This window comes from Hyla sarda, chromosome 2 (assembly GCF_029499605.1).
Source record: "Hyla sarda isolate aHylSar1 chromosome 2, aHylSar1.hap1, whole genome shotgun sequence".
NCBI lineage: Eukaryota > Metazoa > Chordata > Amphibia > Anura > Hylidae > Hyla > Hyla sarda.
Window position 1 is genome coordinate 361,909,046 of NC_079190.1, and position 20,987 is coordinate 361,930,032.

Consider the following 20,987-nt stretch of genomic DNA (forward strand, 5'->3'; position numbering starts at 1 on the left):
TTTCTGCAGTCAACATTTATAATGTTGTTTACCTGTCATAATCCATAACTGAAATAAGCAGGCTGACTTGGTCCATGCTCTCTGGTGGGATGTCGAAGATAATGGCCTCGTTATATGTAGGGTTTAAGGTATTCTTCTTTATAGTTGTTTTCTTCTTTTTCAGCCTACGTCCATCACAAAGCAGGGACACTTTCACGTACGGATCTGTAGAGAAACATGATGACATTCCTTCTTAATCTTGTTTTCAACTGTTTTAACATTAGCAGAAAGCTCATATATTTTGGGGACAGAGACAAGTATATACTTAAGCACAAACACAAGTTATAATCATTCATGTGATGTCACTATCAGAGGTGAGGAAATCTACTGTAACTTTGGCCAAATACGAATCTAACAGATCACCCATGGATTAGTTTGGTCTTACCAAATTAGTTCTTACCAAAGTGCTTCATTTGCCTGGAAAATCCAGTATGACAACCTGAGATCTTCTGGAACTGTATCCACCTTTTCCTAACATGCTAAAAGTGGAATTAATTTTAACAACCGATCCATTCAGTCGATTGGGACACAACTATAGTCCTATAGTTACTGTTGTGCTTACCTCTAGTCACTGGTTTAAAACCTTAGGTAGACATGACATCTACCTATTTTTGTGAGTGCTGTTAGTCAATTGGGAAAGGCAGGATGGGTGAAAGGCCGACAAAGCAGAAAGTTCGACATCATCTCATATAACTGTTCCTTTTATCATAATATTAATTCCAAGCATGTATGACCTCCAACGAATCATTGGGTGAAAAGTGATCACCCTTGTAAATGGGGGAGCTAGGAACCATAAGTAAAGGGAAAGACATGGAAGAAAAAAGATGGCACTGCAGTGGCGCTACCCACATTTAATCAGTAGACAACCCCTGATCCATTGTGGATAGCCCCACTGCAGAGCCATCTTGTTTCTTTCTCATCCTGTCCTTAGTCATGGCTGTTTAGTGTTAAATCTTTGCGCAGATATTAAATCTATAATGACCCTCAATAAGTCTAACATAATTTAATGCTTCTGCAGGCATGTGTGTCCTGCATAATGAGCCCAAGACACTGGGCACACTGCGAATTTTTGACATAGTCACAAGGAGAGACACCAGCACAGGCCCACTCAGTATTCAAGCTGTTGGTGGTATCTGTAACATAGAAGCTCTATGTTGTCAGGTATAAAGACAAATCTGAAATATACCCGCACTCACCGCTCAATACGTGACTCGATGCTCCTCCATCCGGGGCTGACCGAGGATACGGGCTGCAGAGATGGACGGCGCTCAGAGGCTAACTAGCCGTGTTTTCGCGCAAGAATTCGCTTCATCTGCCTCATGGAGGCATTCTTGCACGAAAACACCGGTAGTTAGTATCTGAGCCCCGTCCATCTCTGCAGCCCGTATCCTCGGTCAGCCCCGGTTGGAGGAGCATCGAGTCACGTATTGAGCGGTGAGTGCGGGTATACTTCGGATTTGTCTTTATACTTCACATACTGATATCTACTCTATTGCATCCCGGCACCTCCGCAGACTCAATATTGGATAGAGGACTGGCTAAAGCTACCATCACACCATACCTGGTCAGCCATTATTAGCCGAATAGAGCGTGCTGCCTGAACCTGCATTTTGTCTATGTTGTCAGGTTTTAAGAGTATTGAGGGTAGTCTAGCCCTTTGGTTGTATTCCATTCACTTACCAGCTTGAAACATCAGAACTGTTAAAAAATGTGAAGAACTAATAGATGCATTATATCTTTTACAGAAAAACTGAAAAGTAAAAAATGGTTATAAATAACTTCTTAACCGAGCTATCAATTCCAGATGTAGGCAAAGTTGTAGTCCTATGTGGGTAGAATAGCAGATAGATTCATAGATAAGTATCATTAGCTTAGTTTCTAGTGCTAGGCGTATGTTGCTAAAACTATTGATAGACTGGTTTTTGCAGTGTGTAATTTATCATTAGTTGGAGTTCTCAGCTTTTTCATGGCCTGTGTGCTGGTACATAAACCATATAATACATTGTCCCTGGATTTAAGCTTGAAAATAAACTACCCCCTGTGTGATGTCAATAATGGGGCATTTACTAAATTCTGCACATAAATATAAATAAACCTGGTCCAAAAGGGAAGGTCACTATGAGTTGCATACATCTTTAAAAAAAAAAAAAGTCAAAACTTAAAATGCATCAATTCAAAGTAAAATACACAGCATATATCAGTAATAAGGTCTCCACCATGTTATTTAGTTTAAATGGGCCATGTCAGATTCAAAATTGTTTTATATGTTGTTTCTTATGAAAATTAAACACCTTTTGTAATTCGAAATAATTAATAAAGAAAATGGCTCCTGATATTCCCACCACTAGAGGTCCCCATACCTACTGGGACACTAGGCAGTCCTGCAGCAGCATTAGCTTGTCCATGAGTCATGGACAAGAGATGACTCATGGACAAGGCTGCACGAACAGACACATCAATCACCTCCCACCACCACAAGAGAAGGACACGCCCCGTTTCCCTGAGAGGATTACTAACACTGTGAGCTACTGAAAAGAGGTATTTTTATAATCGATATAGGGGAAAGAGGCATAAAAATTAGATGGTCTGGATTAGGTACTGAGTAACATATTAAATATTTTTTTTGTGTGACATCTGTTAGGTACGCTTTAAAGGGGTACTCCAGTGGAAAACTTTTTTTTTTAAATGAACTGGTGCCAAAAAGCTAAACAGATTTGTTAAATACTTTTATTAAAAAATCTTAATCCTTCCAGTACTTATTGGCTGCTGAATAGTACAGAGGAAATTATTTTCTTTTTGGATTTTATTTCTGTCTGCCCACAGTGCTCTCTGCTGACACCTCTGTCCATGTCAGGAACTGTCTGGAGCAGGAGAAAATCCCCATAGCAAACATATGCTGCTCTGGACAGTTCCTAAAATGGACAGAGGTGTCAGCATAGAGCACTGTGGACAGACAGAAAATAAATCCAAAAAGAAAAGAATTTCCTCTGTAGTATTCAGCAGCTGATAAGTACTGGAATCCTTAAAGGGGTTGTGCGTTGTCCTGACTTTCAGAGCTCCTCTCGCAGCGTTCGGAAGTTCATTACTCCGAACGCTGTGTGCGGGCTTCCGTGTTCGCGGCCGCCGGGCGTGACGTCACGCCCGGCCCCTCGTGACGTCTTGCCCGCCTCCTCGTGACGTCTCGCCTGCCCCCTCAACGAAAGTCTATGGGAAGGGGGCGCGACCGCTCACGAGGGGGCGGGCGAGACGTCACGAGGGGCCAGTCGTGACGTCACGCCCGGCGGCCGCGAACACGGAAGCCCGCACACAGCGCTCGGAGTAATGAACTTTCTGACGCTGAGAGCGGAGCTCCGAATGTCAGGGCAGCGCACAACCCCTTTAAGATTTTTTCAATAGAAGTAATTTACACATCTGTTTAACTTTATGTCACTAGTTTATTTAAAAAAAAATGTTTTCCACCGGAGTACCCCTTTAAGGTTTTTACTCTAGAAAATTGATACAAAAATGAGTCAGAAGTGGGGTAATAAATATAACAGGTCATAATTAATTAAATATTTACTTTTAAATGTATCCAGCGTTGACATGTGTTATGCATTTTATTTTTTTTTTTAATACTTTATTTTTGATTTATTATTTCCAACAGGGAACACAGATAAAAGAAGAACAGGGAAGGTCATATGGTCCATCCAATGTCAAATCTACAAGGAGTATACAGTTACGTAAATATACATAATAAGGTACAGAAGAATAAAAAAAAAAAAAGCAGGAATACAGGAAAGCAATACAGAAATCGTAATGTAAGGCACTACAACTGTTCGATCCAAGTAAACCATGCATCAATACGTTGTTTAGAAAGTCCTAACCGCTTAGCTATGAGTCCCTCAAGGGTGAGATTATTGCGTATCTCCGCTTTAATGGCTGGGAGGGCAGGAACGTCTGTTGACTTCCAGCACCTAGCAATCGCCGTTCGAGCCACAGTGAGAACCTGGAACAGGATCGTAGTGTGTGTGGGAAGCAACAATTCTACACCCAGAGTTAACAGGGCCACCTCTGGACCCCAAGGGAAGGGAACCATGAGTAAGGAGACAAGCAGGCTCCTCACTTGCTCCCAGAACGGTCGCACTTCAGGGCAAGTCCACCAGACATGTAACAGCGACCCCTCTTCCGCCCTGCATCTCCAACACAATGGGGGGACCGATGGGAACATCTTAGCCAATCTGACAGGGGTGTAGTACCATCTATATAGTAGCTTGCGGGACGCCTCAAAGTGAGAAGCACACCTAGAGTGTTTCTTAGGTAAAGAAAATGCTAACGCCCACTGTTCTGAGGAGAATGTCATATTCAGGTCCCGTTCCCACTTGTCCTGGAAGGGGTAACGCTCCGGGCAATCTAATTTCACTATCTCAGAGTATCCGATAGCAATGCCTCTCCGAAACGTCCCCCCATCCAGGAAATGGGATTCGTAAGTCGTTTTAAGGGGAACCACTGGCCACTGTAGGGATTGTATAAAATGTCTCAATCTAAGATATAGAAAAAAGTCCTTATTAGGAATCCCATATTTAGCAACTATCGTGGAGAAAGGAAGCAAGCCATCCCCATCGACTACATCAGAAAGGAATCTGATACCTCTAGTCACCCAGTGTCGGAAGTCAATGTCAGGAAGGTGCAGGCCAATTGCTTCCACAGGAACCAGGCTTATCCTAGGGGGGAGTAATCTATTGCATATAGTAGACCTACTCCACTGTCTGACTGCAGCAGCTATCGTAGTGTATGGAGAAGGGGGCGAAGAGGTAGGATTGAAGCGGAGAGTCCATAGGAAATAGAAAAGTGAAGGAGAGGACAGAAGAGATGCTTCAATTTCCACCCAATGCGGCGATTCCACCTGCCACCACCACTTCTTCAATTGATCTAATATAACCGCCTGATAGTAAGCCCTAATATTAGGGACTCCCATACCCCCCCTCTCTACAGACTGATACAATAAGGCTGCTCTAACCCTGGATCTCTTCCCCGCCCATATAAAGCGGAGTACCATCCTCTGGAGTTGTGCTATATAGAAAGCTGGTACTATTACCGGCAAATTCCTAAGGAAGTATAGGATTCTAGGTAGTATCATCATTTTAGCCGTGGCTATCCGCCCCGCCCATGAGATAGGAAGGGAACCGTACTGTTCCATATCTTTCACAAGTTGTGCCTTCAGGGTGGAAAAGTTCACTGCCACTAGGTTGTTGGGGTGGGGGGTTAAAGATATGCCTAAATAAGGTATCTTCTCTGAAGCCCACCTAAAGGGAAACTGCGTTTTCAGTGTATTCTCCAAATCTATAGGTACGTTAAGTGCCAGGATATTGGACTTAGACGCATTCAGTTTATAATAGCTAGCGTGACTGAAGTTCTCCAGTATCTCCATCACAGCTGGTAAGGAGACCTGAGGGCGGGAGAGGCACAGGATAACGTCATCGGCAAAAAGGCCGATTCGGTGATCTGTGGGGCCTACTCTAATGCCGGTGACAACGGAAGATTCTCTAATCCATTGTGCAAACGGCTCCATAACCAGGGTAAAAATTATTGGGGACAGGGGGCACCCCTGTCTCGTCCCGTTGGTCAGGGAAAATCCCTCAGAGAGGGCACCGGTCGAGAACACCCTAGCCGAAGGTAAGGTGTAGAGGGCCATGATCGCTCGCCCAAATGTGGGAGGAATGCAAAACTTACAAAGAACCGCTCGCAGATATCCCCAATGAACCCGATCGAACGCCTTCTCCGCATCCAAGGAGAGGAGCAGAGAAGGCGTTCGATCAGTGTGGGCCTTAGTAATCAGGCTCAGAAGGCGTCTCGTGCCATCTAGGGTCTGACGTCTCTGCACAAAGCCTACCTGGTCTCTATTCACAAGGGAAGGGAGAAAAACATTAAGTCGGGATGCCAACACCATAGCGTACAGCTTGATGTCACTATTAAGCAACGAAATGGGCCTATAACTACTCGGGTCATCAGGGGGTTTACCTTCCTTAGGGATGGTGACTATCAAAGCCTCTAACATCTCTTTTGGGGGCTGACCGGAATCACTAATATTGTTAAAGACCCTGGTTAAATAGGGGGCAACTAGCGTGTCAAACTTCTTATAAAAATCATTCAGGAGACCATCAGGTCCCGGCGACTTACCCTTTTTGAGGGAGCGGATACAAGAAATCACCTCCTCCTCCAAGAAAGGTCTACTAAGTTCTTCTGCTTGGTCAGGTGACAGAGTGGGCATAGACACAGACGAAAGGAATGAAGAGATAGTGTCAGCAGATGGTTGGTGTGTCAAGGGGTCCTGGCCTAGGTTGTATAATTTGCTATAGTAACCCGCAAAGCAATCGGCCATTCCCTTCGGGTCAGTAAGCTTGACACCTTGTGAGTTAGTCAGGTAAGCTATTCTAGATCTAGCCATCTTTTTCTTCAACTGCCTAGCCAATATGGAGCTCGTCTTATTACCCTGCCAATAATACGTCATTTTAAGCCTCCTAAGTGCCAACTCGTGTGAGTGTAAAGACAAGGCGTGTAGCTCAGCATGCAGCCGTGTGAGTTCAGCAGCAGCCGCCGGTGAGAAGCATTCTTTGTTATGCCTATGTAACTCAGCCATCCTCTGTTGCAATTGTAAAGTCCTGGACACTCTCACCTTTCGCTCATGTGACGTCTGGCTAATGAAGTGGCCCCTAATGGTAGCCTTAAAGGCACACCACAGGGTAGTGTCGGTCACGGACCTATCATCATTAATCTGGAAAAAGGCAGGGACGACTGCAGCTGTGGCCTCAGCATACTCAGGATTATGCAGAATCATGGGATTAAGTCGCCAGACCGAAGCTGGGTGATGTGTGTAAGTTTCCCTGATGGAAATACTAATGGGGGAGTGATCAGACCACTCCAGCGGCATGATCTTAGTTTGTGCTAGTAAAGGAAGCAGAGATCTAGACACCAAGGTATAATCTATGCGGGAGTAAGTCCCATGTGCAGTAGAATAGAATGTAAAGTCTTTCTCAGTAGGATGGGTCACCCTCCATGCATCATACAGCCCAAAGGCAGAAATCATAGAAAAAAAGCTAGTCGGGCCCGGCCTAGAGGATGGAGCTGTAGCGTCTACCTGCGGCCACATAGTCATATTAAAGTCGCCCAACAGTACCACATGTCCCTTTGCTACTTTTTCCACCTGACGTAGAAGTGACTTAAGGAACATACATTGATGACGATTAGGTGCATACAGAGCTACCAGCGTGTATAGCACACTATTGAGCGTGCATATCAAAATTATGTATCTGCCGTCAGCGTCAATCTGAGTATGTTGTACAGAAAAAGCCACCGAGTCCCGTATGGCAATGACCACCCCCCTCTTTTTGTGTTGAGCGTGAGAGTTAAACATGTGGGGGTACCTATGATGTTTTAGACGCCCGGCGTCTTCTACATTTAAATGAGTTTCTTGCAGGGAGAGAACATCGGCATGCAAGCGCTTGGCCTCATGCCACACTCGGGAACGCTTGAATGGCGAGTTCAATCCTCTAACATTAATAGAAACCAAGTTAAGTACCATTGCAAGGCATAGAAAATTTCACAATCACCGCTAACATTTTCTTAACAGTAACAAACATCAGCACTAGTAACTTCATCATATCTGTGCAAAAACAACCGTCAGGACTTGAAGACATGTACCTTAATGACCTAGACAGGACAGACCAACATACAGGGGTAAGACACCAACAAAGGGAGAACAAAAACAGGAAAACCACAAAAACACAAAAAACAATGAAGGCCATGTGGTAAGCCTCAATGGGGGACAGGAGAAATCGTAATATCCGCAGCTGGGCCTGCAAAAAAAGAAAAACTAGTCTGTCTAGGAGGTACCTAGCACAAGGCACAAAAAGGTTAAACAGGACCAGAGAAATTGTACCAGTTCCAGACGTAGCAACCCGTAGCAAGTAGTCCACACAGCATAGGGAAAAACCAGAGAACACAGCACCTTCACCTCACTTAGTGTTCTTTCGTTTGCGGTTAGTGACCACACTCCATTCCTCCTCCACCGCAGGAATGGAAGAAGTTCCAGAGGCCTTCTGGGATGGTGAGGTAGCAGATAAGTTCCATTCACTGCATAAGCGCTCCAGCTCAGCTGGCGTGGACACCACTTTCTTAGTGCCCTCATGAGTAACAATCAACTTGACAGGGAACCCCCATTTGTAGGGAATCCCTCGCTCCCGCAGAACTTTAGTACCAGCACTGAATTCCCGTCGCCTGGCAAGGGTGGCCGCTGAGAGATCCGTATACAATTGCAGTGCAGCAAATCGTTCAGGTAGGCCCGAGGCAGTACGAGCAGCTTGCATAAGGTGGTCTTTAATGTGGTAAAAGTGCATTCGGAGAATCACATCCCTCGGCACAGAGCCGGGGAGAGACTTCGGCTTAGGCAGTCTGTGCGCCCTGTCTATAAGCAGGTCAAGAGCAGTGGAATGAGGAAGAAGCAATGTGAAGAAGTCAGTCAGGTAGTCCTGAAGATCCTCCGTTTTGATAGACTCCGGCACCCCTCTAACCCTAAGATTGTTGCGGCGGGAGCGGTCCTCTACATCTGCAAGCTTTAATTTAAGGGCCAGCACCTCTTCCTCCAAGGAGCTAGTCACATCCACCACTGCATTATGTGAGGCCGTGAGCTCCGCCATTTTAGTCTCAATATGAGAGGTACGGTGCCCAATATTAGCCAGCTCAGACTGTATGCTTGTGACCGCCGTATTGAGGTCAGCCTGTATGGAGCGTTTCAGTTCCGATAGTAAGCCTCTCATGATCTGCTCTGTGAGCGGGGCTTGGGCACCCCCCTCAGAATCTCTCACAGGCAGACCCCCTGGCAGCTGGATATCTGAAGGCCCAGGGGAGAGTCGTACCTGAGGTGAGCCGGTCCGTGCTGCAGAGCCACCGGGAGCGGACAGAGCTGTGGACGTCAGAGCCAGGTGATGGTCGCTGCTTGCCCCGGAGGAGGTCGAAGCCGGAGAGACATTCCCCGCCGACGGTGATGTTGATCCGCTTGCAGAGGGCACTCCGGCCTGCCGAGGCGGGAATACCGCTGCGCCATCTTGGGAGGTCTCGGCGGCGGGGAAGAACGCCGTAAGTTTCATGGGGCTTTTCTTCTTGTTACCTCTCGTACGGGTCATGGTTCCTCTGGCAGATAGTTCCCCGACCAGCGGCGGTCCTTGAGGAGCAGATTAGGCAGGTACAGACGCTATGAAGCCGCTAGCAGGCCCAGAGGAGAGCGGAGCACAAGAGTTATGCGACCGCCGCCATGCGCTGCAGGACACGCTGTGTTATGCATTTTAGTATTCATATCCAATGCCCAGAACTCTTACAATTTCACAAAACCTAATAAAAAAACTTATTTTGGCTTTTATAAAAACTAGCCAAACATTAGTAGGTCAGTCATTGTTGGGCAGAAAATATATTTTTTATTTTCTTTTTTAATTTGAGTTACTTTTAGAGTCCATATGTAATATCAGCTTTTTTGTTTGATTATATTCTCAAATGAAACCTGTAATTACACGAAATGCATACTCCATGACTTGCTGCATCTATATTGATGTTTTACCACAGCATAAAGGACTATATCAAAACTTAAGGTCACCAAGAACGCTAAAACAGTAATGCAGAGAGAGAGACTTCTCCCGGCTCATAATGTATCAGCACTGTTATGTATAATTATAAGGTAGCCATTCACTGCATTCTGTTCTCAATTACAGATCATTATCCTATTAGCCATAGCTACTTAGAGCCATGCACATGTATTCCTGAATAGGGTTTTTATGCTCATTTACACCTTTAATGCACAGAGGGGTATTTGTTTAATTAGAAATGTAATTACAACTGAAAACATTACGTCATATTAACTGGTGTTAACAAAAATGGTACACTGTGAAATTATGCTAGAACAACATGTATACCAGTAACCCCACGCTTAAATAAATATGAAATTATTAGGTGTTAATTCCTACAATTTAAGGTTGATAAATAATTTAAAAGGTTGATAAAAGATTGATTTATAATGTAAATATATAATATCATTTAAAAGGGTTATCTGGCAGGAGGGTATTTTTTTTTTTTTTACAACTTTGTACATATATAAAAAAAAAAACCTTTACTTACCTTCAGAATTCACACGGTGCCTCCGGTGTACTGCTCTGATCCCTAGGTGTGATTCTTGTCCTGTCCTGGGGTGACGTTGGTGCCCAGAGTGTCGTCGGTGCCCATGCTCATCCTTAGCCAATCACTGGCTGAGACAGAACATCCCCTATATATATCTCATATTGCCCCAAACACCAGCATTCCTTAAAGACTTCTTACTTTATGGTAGTATTGATAAAATAGCCATAGTCAAAATCAGTGTCAAATCCATGGAACAGGTACAAGAAGAAAATCTCACAGCCTTTAGGCTAGGTTCAGACTACGGAATTTCCGCAGGAATTTTCACTTTGAAATTTCCGGCAGAAATTCCGCTTACTATAATGCATAGTGTAGTGAATGGTTTTCCGTTCACAAATTCACACTTCGGAATTTGTGAAGCGGAAAATCCGGATGAAAAATCCGCAAGAAAATTTCCGCATGAAGAAAGGGGTTGCTCTTTCTTCAGACAGAAATCCTAGCGGAACATATAGCAGTCTATAGGAGACTGCAGTGTCTGCGCGGTCCTGGTGCCGACTAATTCAGTCAGCGCAGGCGGAACTCGGAATCTCCGGGTGGAAATTTTCTGCCAAGAGTTTCCATAGTCTGAACCTAGCCTTAATTGTAGCCTAACATTTACTGTGCCAGCCCATGAGGGAGAAGTATATTATTTATAATGAATACTCAGTTAGAATAGGATTGGACATTCAAAACATGTCATCTGGGAACACTGGAAGAAGCATGCTTGGGGGATTTGGCATAGAATAGTTGATTTTTTTTTTTGTGTAAGTCCCTGGTTTATGCAAACATTTGAGACATTTGCCATTTTACAAAGAGCTAAATGGTTGTGGTTATTGAGACAGTTTGGTCTCATAAAACCTAGATTTAACTTTTTGGCCTCAACTCAAAGCATCATGTCTATAGGAAACCAGGCACTGCTCATCCCCTGCCAGATACCATCCCTACAGTGAAGTATGATGGTGGCAGAGTCACCAATCAGGAAATCTGATTAGTGACAAGGAACACACATATTCTTAATGAAAATTAGATCCAGAGCAGACTGGGCAGACCATTTATTCCCATTTCCTGTGTGTTGAGATTGGACCAGGAGATGGAGATCAATCCCGGTGAGTGTTAAAATGGCAGCGGTGGGTTGGAAGGTGAGTAAAGCTTATTTTCTTTTTTACCCAGTCGGCCCCTTTTAAAACTAAGACACGGGACTAGGTGAGTGGAGCTCCCCACCTAGGGGACTACTTACGGGTGTTGCGGGGAGCAGTTTATAAATTAATATTCTCACCACCCCTGCAGGCAGAAACGTCCGAGGATAAAGATTTTACCATACATAACCCTTTGCCAAGCATTATATAGGGTAAAATCTGATGATTGGTGCCCTTTAAATGGGAACTGTCAGCTTCAAAAACTTTCCATTTTTTGTACATCTTGGTAAAACATGAATATTTCTAATATACTTCATAAGAAAATGTTATTTTCTTTTTTTTTATAGAAATCATGGCTGATAAAATCATGGCTTTGTCCAAGCTGAAGCACAGGCATGGACAAAGTCCAGTAAGTGAGGGTGGACTAGCACTTATCTGTGCTCTCCCATGTCTGATAGGACATAAAAGAGCACATAGGAGTATTATCAGACAGGAGAGAGCACAGGGGAGTGCTATGAGACAGGAGAGAGCACAGAGGAGTACTATCAGACAGGAGAGAGCACAGAGGAGTACTATCAGATAGGAAAGAGTACAGAGGAGTGCTATCAGACAGGAGAGAGTACAGAGGAGTACTGTCAGACAGGAGAGAGAACAGAGGAGTACTATCAGACAGGAGAGAGCACAGAAGTGTACTATCAGACAGGAGAGAGAACTGAGGAGTCCTATCAGACAGGAGAGAGCACAAAAGGGGTGATATCAGACAGGAGAGAGTACAGAGGAATGCTATCAGGCAGGAGAGAGTACCGAGGAGTACTATCAGATAGGATAGAGCACAGAGGAGTCCTATCAGACAGGGGAGACCAGAGAGGAGTACTATCAGACAGGAGAGAGCACAGAGGAGTGCTATCAGACAGGAGAGAGCACAGAGGAGTACTATCAGACAGGAGAGAGCACAGAGGAGTACTAGCCCACCCTCACTTACTGGACTTTGTCCATGCCTTTGCTTCAGCTTGGACAAAGTCATGATTTTATAAGCCATAATTTCTATAAAATGTAAATAAAATGTATTTATTAAGTATATTAGAAAGATAATGTTTTGCCAAGAGGCACATCATATAAAAAGTTTTTGTACCGGACAGTGCCCATTTAAGTTTCATAACTACAATATCAAAAATGTAAAAACTGTCATGTGTTTACTTTTGTATTTTTCTGTTGTTATTTTTTTAGACCACATTGAGGGTTATAAATATGTAATGATGCAGGAAATCAGGAATGGGTGCAGTACTTTTTCACAACACTGAATACAGAAGTATACATATCACAGAGACATCCCAAGAAAAGAGGACCTAGTTCGGGTTAATTTATTAAACCTTTTACCAAAAAGTCATAGTTCATATAATCTGAAACTTTTGGTATTCATTTAAGTAAATTCCCCCAAATAGTTGCCACCATTTTAGTGATCAGAAGAAGGGTTAGGGTTCACATGGCCTTTATGCTAAGGTAAATGGAGCTTTGATGGTCAGTCCACTGAAAGAATAGACATGTGCATGTCCTATTTTTTTCCTCTGTAAAATACCGGATACCCTATAGCCCCCTTTTAAGTTAATGGGATCCATCTGGACCAGGCAGTGTGAGTTGTGCTCCGACCTATTTAGGATGCACTTGGCATATAAAATAGAACTGAATGGACCCTGAATGGGATGGTTCATAATGGCCGTGAAACTTAGCATTAGGCTTAAAGGGGTAATCCAGGCCAAACCTTTTTTATATATATATCAACTGGCTCCGGAAAGTTAAACAGATTTGTAAATTACTTCTATTAAAAAATCTTAATCCTTCCAATAGTTATTAGCTTCTGAAGTTGAGTTGTTGTTTTCTGTCTAACTGCTCAATGATGATGTCACATCCCGGGAGCTGTGCAGTTCCTATGGGGATATTCTCCCATCATGCACAGCTCCCCGGACGTGACATCATCATTGAAAAGTTAGACAGAAAACTTCAGAAACTAATAACTATTGGAAGGATTAAGAATTTTTAATAGAAGTAATTTACAAATCTGTTTAACTTTACGGAGCCAGTTGATATATAAAAAAAAGTTTTTGCCTGGAATACCCCTTTAAGGTTAGAGTTAGTAGGATTGGATGCAGTTGAGTACAGTCCTTAGAAATCTTAGAGTGTCATACAAGACTTTTCAGGTCAATTGGGGCACTTTCCGCTTGGATTGAATTTATTTGGTGCGAATCCAATACGATGAGCGATTCTACCAAATAGGAAGTTTTACTCTTATGACTTTTTTTTAACCCCAGCCATTCATGCTGTCCTTCATTTCTAGGGGGATAGGGGGGATAGCAATAGCAAGACTGTCCTGTCCCACAATGGTAAAACATAAAGCTCCGCACTGGTTGGATTATAGAAATTACCCAACTATTGACAGCTGTAATAATGAAAGTTTTAGCTTGTAAAATACATATTTTTTCACATCTCTAAGGCTTATATTGTCCTTAGTACTGTACATTTTTCCATTGGATAACATGTCTTGCACTTGTCAAAATAATTGTATTTCATCCTAGTGTGCAGATGAATTGATTCAGACCTCTCCTATTCGCTTATTAGGTCAGGTTTGGATTCTTAAATGATTGCAGTTTTATTTCTCTGTAGTCAGCATAAGAGGGAAGCATCGCCCTTCGACATAGTTCTAGCCAATGTGTCAATTATATGTATGGTGTTGCCATGTCGGTATAACACTCTAGCTTAATGGGGTCAGTAAGGCAATGCTCCCTTGTTACCTGACTTGACTACTTTTTAAATTAGTAGTCCACTATATATAGTCTTATGTTGTCTAGTTGTGGACTAATACCATCTAGAGTACATATCACATTTTCTAATTATGTTCTGTGTTGATCTCTGAGGTACTTTTCAGCCTGTCCTCCCTTCTAATATTATCAAGTACAATCCTCAGTGCTGCATAGTATAAATACATTGACCACAACCTTTCTGTCCTTTAGGTGGGGTTCACGCTGCATTTTTTCCTTATGTTTAATGTGTATGCTATGAAAGCTCCCATGTATATGCTAAGCATCTCCATAATGGTCCATAGTCACACAGAGTCTAACTTCAATATCACACAAAATGTATGGAACAGGGTTCTAAGCTACATTATTTTCATACTCCGCCCCTGGCATCTTATCCCCTATCCAAAGGATAGGGGATAAGTTGTCAGATCGCCGGGGGCCCGCTGCTGGGGACCCCGGGGATCGCCGCTGCGGCACCCCGCCATCATTATTGCATAGAGCGAGCTCGCTCTGCACGTACTGACAGGCAATACAGGGGCTGGAGCATCGTTACGTCACGGCTCCGCCCCTCGTGACATCACGGCCCGTCCCCTTAATGCAAGTCTATGGCAGGGGACGTGACGACCGCCACGCCCCCTTCCCATAGACTTGTATTGACGGGGGTGGGCCGTGACGTCACGAGGGGCGGGGCCGTGATGTAACGATGCTCCGGCCCCTGTATTTCCCGTCATTACGTGCAGAGCGAACTCGCTCTGCACAGTAATGATAGCAGGGTGCTGCAGCAGCGACTGCTTATTTTTTTTTGGGGACTTTTTTAAATCTTTTGATTGCATATTCTGTTCAATGCTGGCTTGGACTAGTAGATCGCGTGAGAGCGGTTTACACCCAGTTAAAGGGACCAGGGCGTACAGGCATGCCCTGAGATTTGGGAAAGGGGGTGTAGACATACGCCCGGCGTTTTCAAGGTGTTAATGACTTTTACAATAAAACAATAATGTTATTTATCCCACACGGTGAACAAAATAAAATAAAAAAGCCCAAGAATTGCTAATTTTGGTCCAAAATGTAAAATAAAATAACAAAAGGTAGCATGTATCGCAGTCACACTTTATCAGCCAGAAAATAGTTTTATTGTGCTGTCAGCAACAGTCAGATAGGTGTGGCCAGGTTTCGCAATGCCCCACATCCGCCACGCCTAACCCCTGTAAGTGAGCGCTGGGACCGCTGTGTGATTGACACACAGGTCCCCAGTTCAAGTGCCCTGATGTTCTCGATGTGCGGGCTGGTGTGACTCCACTGAGCCCTTACATATTATGTGCACCTTTATGATATACAGTGCCCGTTCTCCTCTTTGTGCTGGAGACGCGCGACTTCTGCTTTCACTAGAGGCGGAGAGATTGCTTGCTCCCTGCCTCTAGCACTGTACAGATGCACTGAGCTGGTGGCAGACAACTGGAGTGACCGCTTTCTCTCCGCCTCTAGTGAAAGCAGAAGAAGCGCGTCTCCGGCACCAGAAGAAAGAAGAGGAGAACGGGCACTGTATATCATAAAAGGTGCACATAATATGTAAAGGCTCAGTGGAGTCATGGCGGCTCGCACATCATGAACATCAGGGCGCTTGAATGTTCGGTCGGTCCCAGCGTTCACTTACAGGGGATAGGCGTGGCGGAGGTGGGGCATTACGATCCCCAGCCACGCCTATCTGACTGTTGCTGACCGCACGATAAAACTATTTTCCTGCTGATGATAAAGTGTGATAAACAGCAGCCAAAGGTATAGATGCATTACAAGTGTCATCATCTATACTATCCTGGTATTAGTCTGGGGGGTACAATATCCATGACAGTTGCGCTTTAAGGACTTAATCCCCCCCCCTTACCCAACTTAGGCTGGGTTCACACTACGTTTTCTCCCATACGGGAGCGCATACGGCAGGGGGGAGCTAAAACCTCGCGCTCCCGTATGCCTTCGTATGCGCTCCCGTGTGTCATTCATTTCAATGAGCCGGCCGGAGTGAAATGTTCGGTCAGCTCATTTTTGCGCCGTATGCGCTTTTACGACCGGACCTCAAACCGTGGTTGACCACAGTTTTAGGTCCGGGGGAAAATCGCATACGGCGCAAAAATGAGCCGACCGAACGTTTCACTCCGGCCGGCTCATTGAAATGAATGACACACGGGAGCGCATACGAAGGCATACGGGAGCGTGAGGTTTTAGCTCCCCCTGCCGTATGCGCTCCCGTATGGGAGAAAACGTAGTGTGAACCCACCCTCAGACACCAATATTGTAATGAGATGTGTGCATTGTGTTTATAAAACTACAACTCCCAGCAGGCCAAAGACTGGCCGGACATGCTGGGAGTTGTAGTTTAGCAACAGCTGGAGGCACCCTGGTTGGGAAACACTGGTATGTATGTGTGTGTGTGTGTGTATAGATAAATATATACACACACACACACATACACACACTCATCCCCCCTACCTCTCCTTCCCTGAAATTCAAGATAAGGCACTTACATCTTCATTCTTCCTCACTGACCTCACAGCAGCTGGGCAGTGTATACAGGACAGAGATTGCAGACATCCCCACTTTGCTGCTTTTTGTTAAAGGGACAGAATTTTTATCTTAAAGAAGATTTATAAAAAACAAAGAGATGCAGAGCAAGGGCAAAGAGGAGGAGACAGCCGAGCTGCTTAATTTATGCTGTCTCCTCTCCTAGCAGAACCAGGAGCCTGATCAGCAGTAGGCAGGGAGCCAAGAAGACAATCTGAGTGATCACAGCCCCTGCATCTATCCCCCTTCCCCCATTTGATAGTCTTGAGCAGCCCGGCCAGGAGCCAGCACTTAAAGGGGTTATCCAGGAAAAAACTTTTTTTTTATATATCAACTGGCTCCAGAAAGTTAAACAGATTTGTAAATTACTTCTATTAAAAAAATCTTAATCCTTTCAGTACTTATGAGCTTCTGAAGTTAAGGTTGTTCTTTTCTGTCTAAGTGCTCTCTGATGACATGTGTCTTGGGAACCGCCCAGTTTAGAGGAGGTTTGCTACTGGGATTTGCTTCTAAACTGGGCGGTTCCCGAGACACGTGTCATCAGAGAGCACTTAGACAGAAAAGAACAATCTTAACTTCAGAAGCTCATAAGTACTGAAAGGTTTAAGATTTTTTAATAGAAGTAATTTACAAATCTGTTTAACTTTCTGGAGCCAGTTGATATATATATATATATATATATATAAAAGTTTTTTTCCTGGACAACCCCTTTAACTCCTGTGGAAACAAGTCCTGTGGAAACAAGTAGAAAACAAATGTTTTCAAATCAACTGGTGCCGGAAAATGAAACAGATTTGTAAATTACGTCTATTAAAAAAAATATTAATCCTTCCAGTACTTATCAGTTGCTGTATACTACAGAGAAATTTGTGAATTTCTTTTCTGTCTGACAACAGTGCTCTCTGCTGACACCTCTGTCTGTGTCAGAAACTGTCCAGATTAGAAGTAAATCCCCATATCAAACCTCTTCTGCTCTGGACAGTTCCTGACACAGACAGAGGTGTCAGTAGAGAGCACTGTTATCAGGCTGCAAAGAACTTCACAAATTTCTCTGTAGTATATCTGTAGTATAGAGCAGCTGATAAGTACTAGTAGGGTTAAGATTTTTAAACAGAAGTGATTTACAAATCTGTTAAACTTTCTTGCACCAGTTGATTTGAAAACAATTTTTTTCCACCGGAGTACCCCTGTGTTCTCCTGTATTGCACAATGCCAGAGGATGGGACACAGAAACTACTCAGTACAGCCTCCAAAACACCCCCTTCCCTTGCATGGTGACGGCCCTGCACATAAAAGATTTTATTGATATAATCAACCATATTAAACCAAAAGGGGCACCTGGCAGAGGAGCATCAAACGGGCAGGGGCTCAAGCCCCCTTTCTAGTCTATGTGGGCACATCTCTTCTTATCTTATCTTAGTGTTCCCTTTATTTTTTTGAACAGTGTATACATATATATTTCCCCATATATGTTATTTCCTTTTGGGATCAGTATAAATTATCAGTTTAATCTTGGCAAGTGCAACTCACCATCAAGTGCTGCAACTACATTTTTTATTTTTGGGCCAGGGCAACACACCGTGCAATATTGACTATTAAACCGTTTTCTCCACTGCTTTACAATTTGTTATGCCATATCGAGTTTCCCCACCTGTGTTTTTTAACTTGTTCTGTGTATGTATGTTTTGGAAATTTTGTTTTGGGATATACTTTCTGTGATCATGTTTAATAAAATTTATTGAATAATGAATTGTTTTTGTGAATATTTATTGGCCATTTTTTTTGCTGTTTTTATTCCAAAACAAACCACCTCAGTCACGCCTTAATGGACCTTGCTTTGTTCTCTGGGTCACAGTCATGCTGAAACACAAAACAGTCTTTCCCAAACTGTTCCCACAAAGCATACACTTGTCCAAAATGTCTTTGTATTGTGAAGCGTTAAAGGGGTACTCTGCTGTTAGACATGTGATCTCCTGTCCAAAGTATAGGGGATAACATGTCTGATTGCAGGGTCCGGCTGCTGGGGACCCCTGCAATTTCTGCTGTGGCACCCCAGTCATTCAGTGCACAGAGCAAACTCTGCGCAGTGCCGGATGGCTTTGTACGAAACATCACGCCCCCTACCATAGACATGGTGACATCACGTCTCCAGTCCTGGAAAGAATGAGCTTTTAAAGACTGGAGACGCAGCCCTGCATAGAATGCGGGTGCTGCACAGAGATCGCAGGGGCTCCCAGTGGTGGACCCCCCATGATCAGACATCTGATCCCCTATCCTTTGGATAGGGGATAAGATGTCTTTGCCTGGATAACCCCTTTAAAGCATTAATGCCATTAATGTAAACCTTTGAGACTTGTTTCAAAAGTTTAGATTCCTCCAGGTCTTACAATAGTCCTAAGACCAGCTGCAATAGTAAGTAATAGCCAGATGAAGTGCACGCATTACTCCTCGACTGTCAGTCAAATCGGACTCATTCACTGCATTAGTCCATGGAGAGAATGAGTCAGATCTGTTGGTTGACCAGGCTTACCGCTATGACTTCTGCAAGCTATGACTCACAATTGCAGCGCCTCTCTAAAATGAGATCGAGACATCGTATCTAAACTTATGACATGTTTGGGCGATAACACATTAACTCTCTTTAGGATGAATGTTAGACTGATTTAAAGGGGTACTTCCGTGGAAAACTTTTCTTTTTTTTAAAATCAACTGGTGCCAGAAAGTTATACAGATTTGTAAATTACTTCTATTAAAAAAATCTTAATCCTTCCAGTACTTTTTAGGGGCTATACTACAGAGGAAATGCTTATCTTTTAAGATTTCTCTGATGTCATGACCACAGTGCTCTCTGCTGACCTCTGCTGTCCATTTTAGGAACTGTCCAGAGCAGGAGAAAATCCCCATAGCAAATATATGCTGCTCTGGACAGTTCCTAAAATGGACAGCAGAGGTCAGCAGAGAGCACTGTGGTCATGACATCAGAGAAATCTAAAAAGATAAGCATTTCCTCTGTAGTATAGCCCCTAAAAAGTACTGGAAGGATTAAGATTTTTAAATAGAAGTAATTTACAAATCTGTTTAACCTTCTGGCACCAGTTGATAAAAAAAAAAAAGTTTTCCATGGGAGTACCCCATTAAGTATGCTTTTATGTTAGGGGGCTTAAAGGCGTACTCCAGTGGAAAACTTTATTTTTTATTTTTTAAATCAACTGGTGCCAGAAAGTTAAACAGATTTGTAAATTAGAACAAAAAACTGTTTATTCGGATCCCATAAAACCGCATGCAAGCGGGACTCAGCCAGGCAACCGACAACCAATTATCAGCGTGGACGCGTTTCGGGTATACACCCTTTGTCTAGTGCTGAGACAAAGGGTGTATACCCGAAACGCATCCACGCTGATAATTGGTTGTTGGTTGCCTGGCTGAGTCCCGCTTGCATGCGGTTTTATGGGATCCGAATAAACAGTTTTTTCATCGTACCACTGGCTACCTATTTCTGTTCTGTTGCCTATGCTGGAGTCTACAGCCGTGTTGGGTGTCCTGAGAGCTGACCTCTCCTACTTTAGATTTGTAAATTACTTCTATTAAAAAGCCTAATCCTTGCAGTACTTATCAGCCACTAATAACTACTGGAAGGATTAAGATTTTTTAATAGAAGTAACTTACAAATATGTTCAACTTTCTGGCATCAGTTGATTTAAAAAAAATAAAAATAATAATAATAATTTCCACCAGAGTACCCCTTTAAGCAATTTTTTAGTTCAGTTTATTTTTTCTCAAATGCCTATATACTTTCTAAAAAATACATTTAGAATGATGATAAAATAATTAATAGTCTCTTTTCATTTCGTGTATGATGCCTTGTTAAATGAAAGAGCTAGCATGTCTAAGGAAACCCTTTCATCCATGGTAGACAGATCTTAACAGTGATGCCAGTCAAAACCTATTACTCATATTAGAGTGTAGAAATAGAGAACGATATAACAATACAAAATATCAATCCAGGCTGAACAAGGACACAATGATAAATTGATTCTATACTTTATGTTGGGAACAATGTGAATAAATGCAACTGAGTGAATGATAACATAGTGGCAGTAGATGAATAAATCTTGTCAGTAGGCACTATACACACCGTATAACAAAGGCTTTTGAAGTACAGAGGATGCTTTCAGAGTAGTTGGACTAAGACTATCTAATCCTCTGGATGCAACAAAAAAAATGACAAAAAAAAATTAGGAATATACATGTCATGACTGTAAAAGCATTTCTTTGAGAAGGGAATACTTGG

At 43.3% G+C, this 20,987-nt stretch overlaps 1 protein-coding gene across 5 annotated transcripts in view; it reads right to left on the reverse strand.

The window, feature by feature from the left end:
• SYT6 (synaptotagmin 6) overlaps nt 1–20,987 on the reverse strand; it is a 461,499-nt gene that overhangs the window by 23,629 nt on the left and 416,883 nt on the right. For all 5 annotated transcript variants that reach the window (XM_056558356.1, XM_056558353.1, XM_056558352.1 and 2 more), the window contains exon 5: nt 33–204. In XM_056558356.1, the coding sequence (XP_056414331.1) occupies nt 33–204 (172 nt within the window). The remainder of the gene's footprint in view (nt 1–32; nt 205–20,987) is intronic.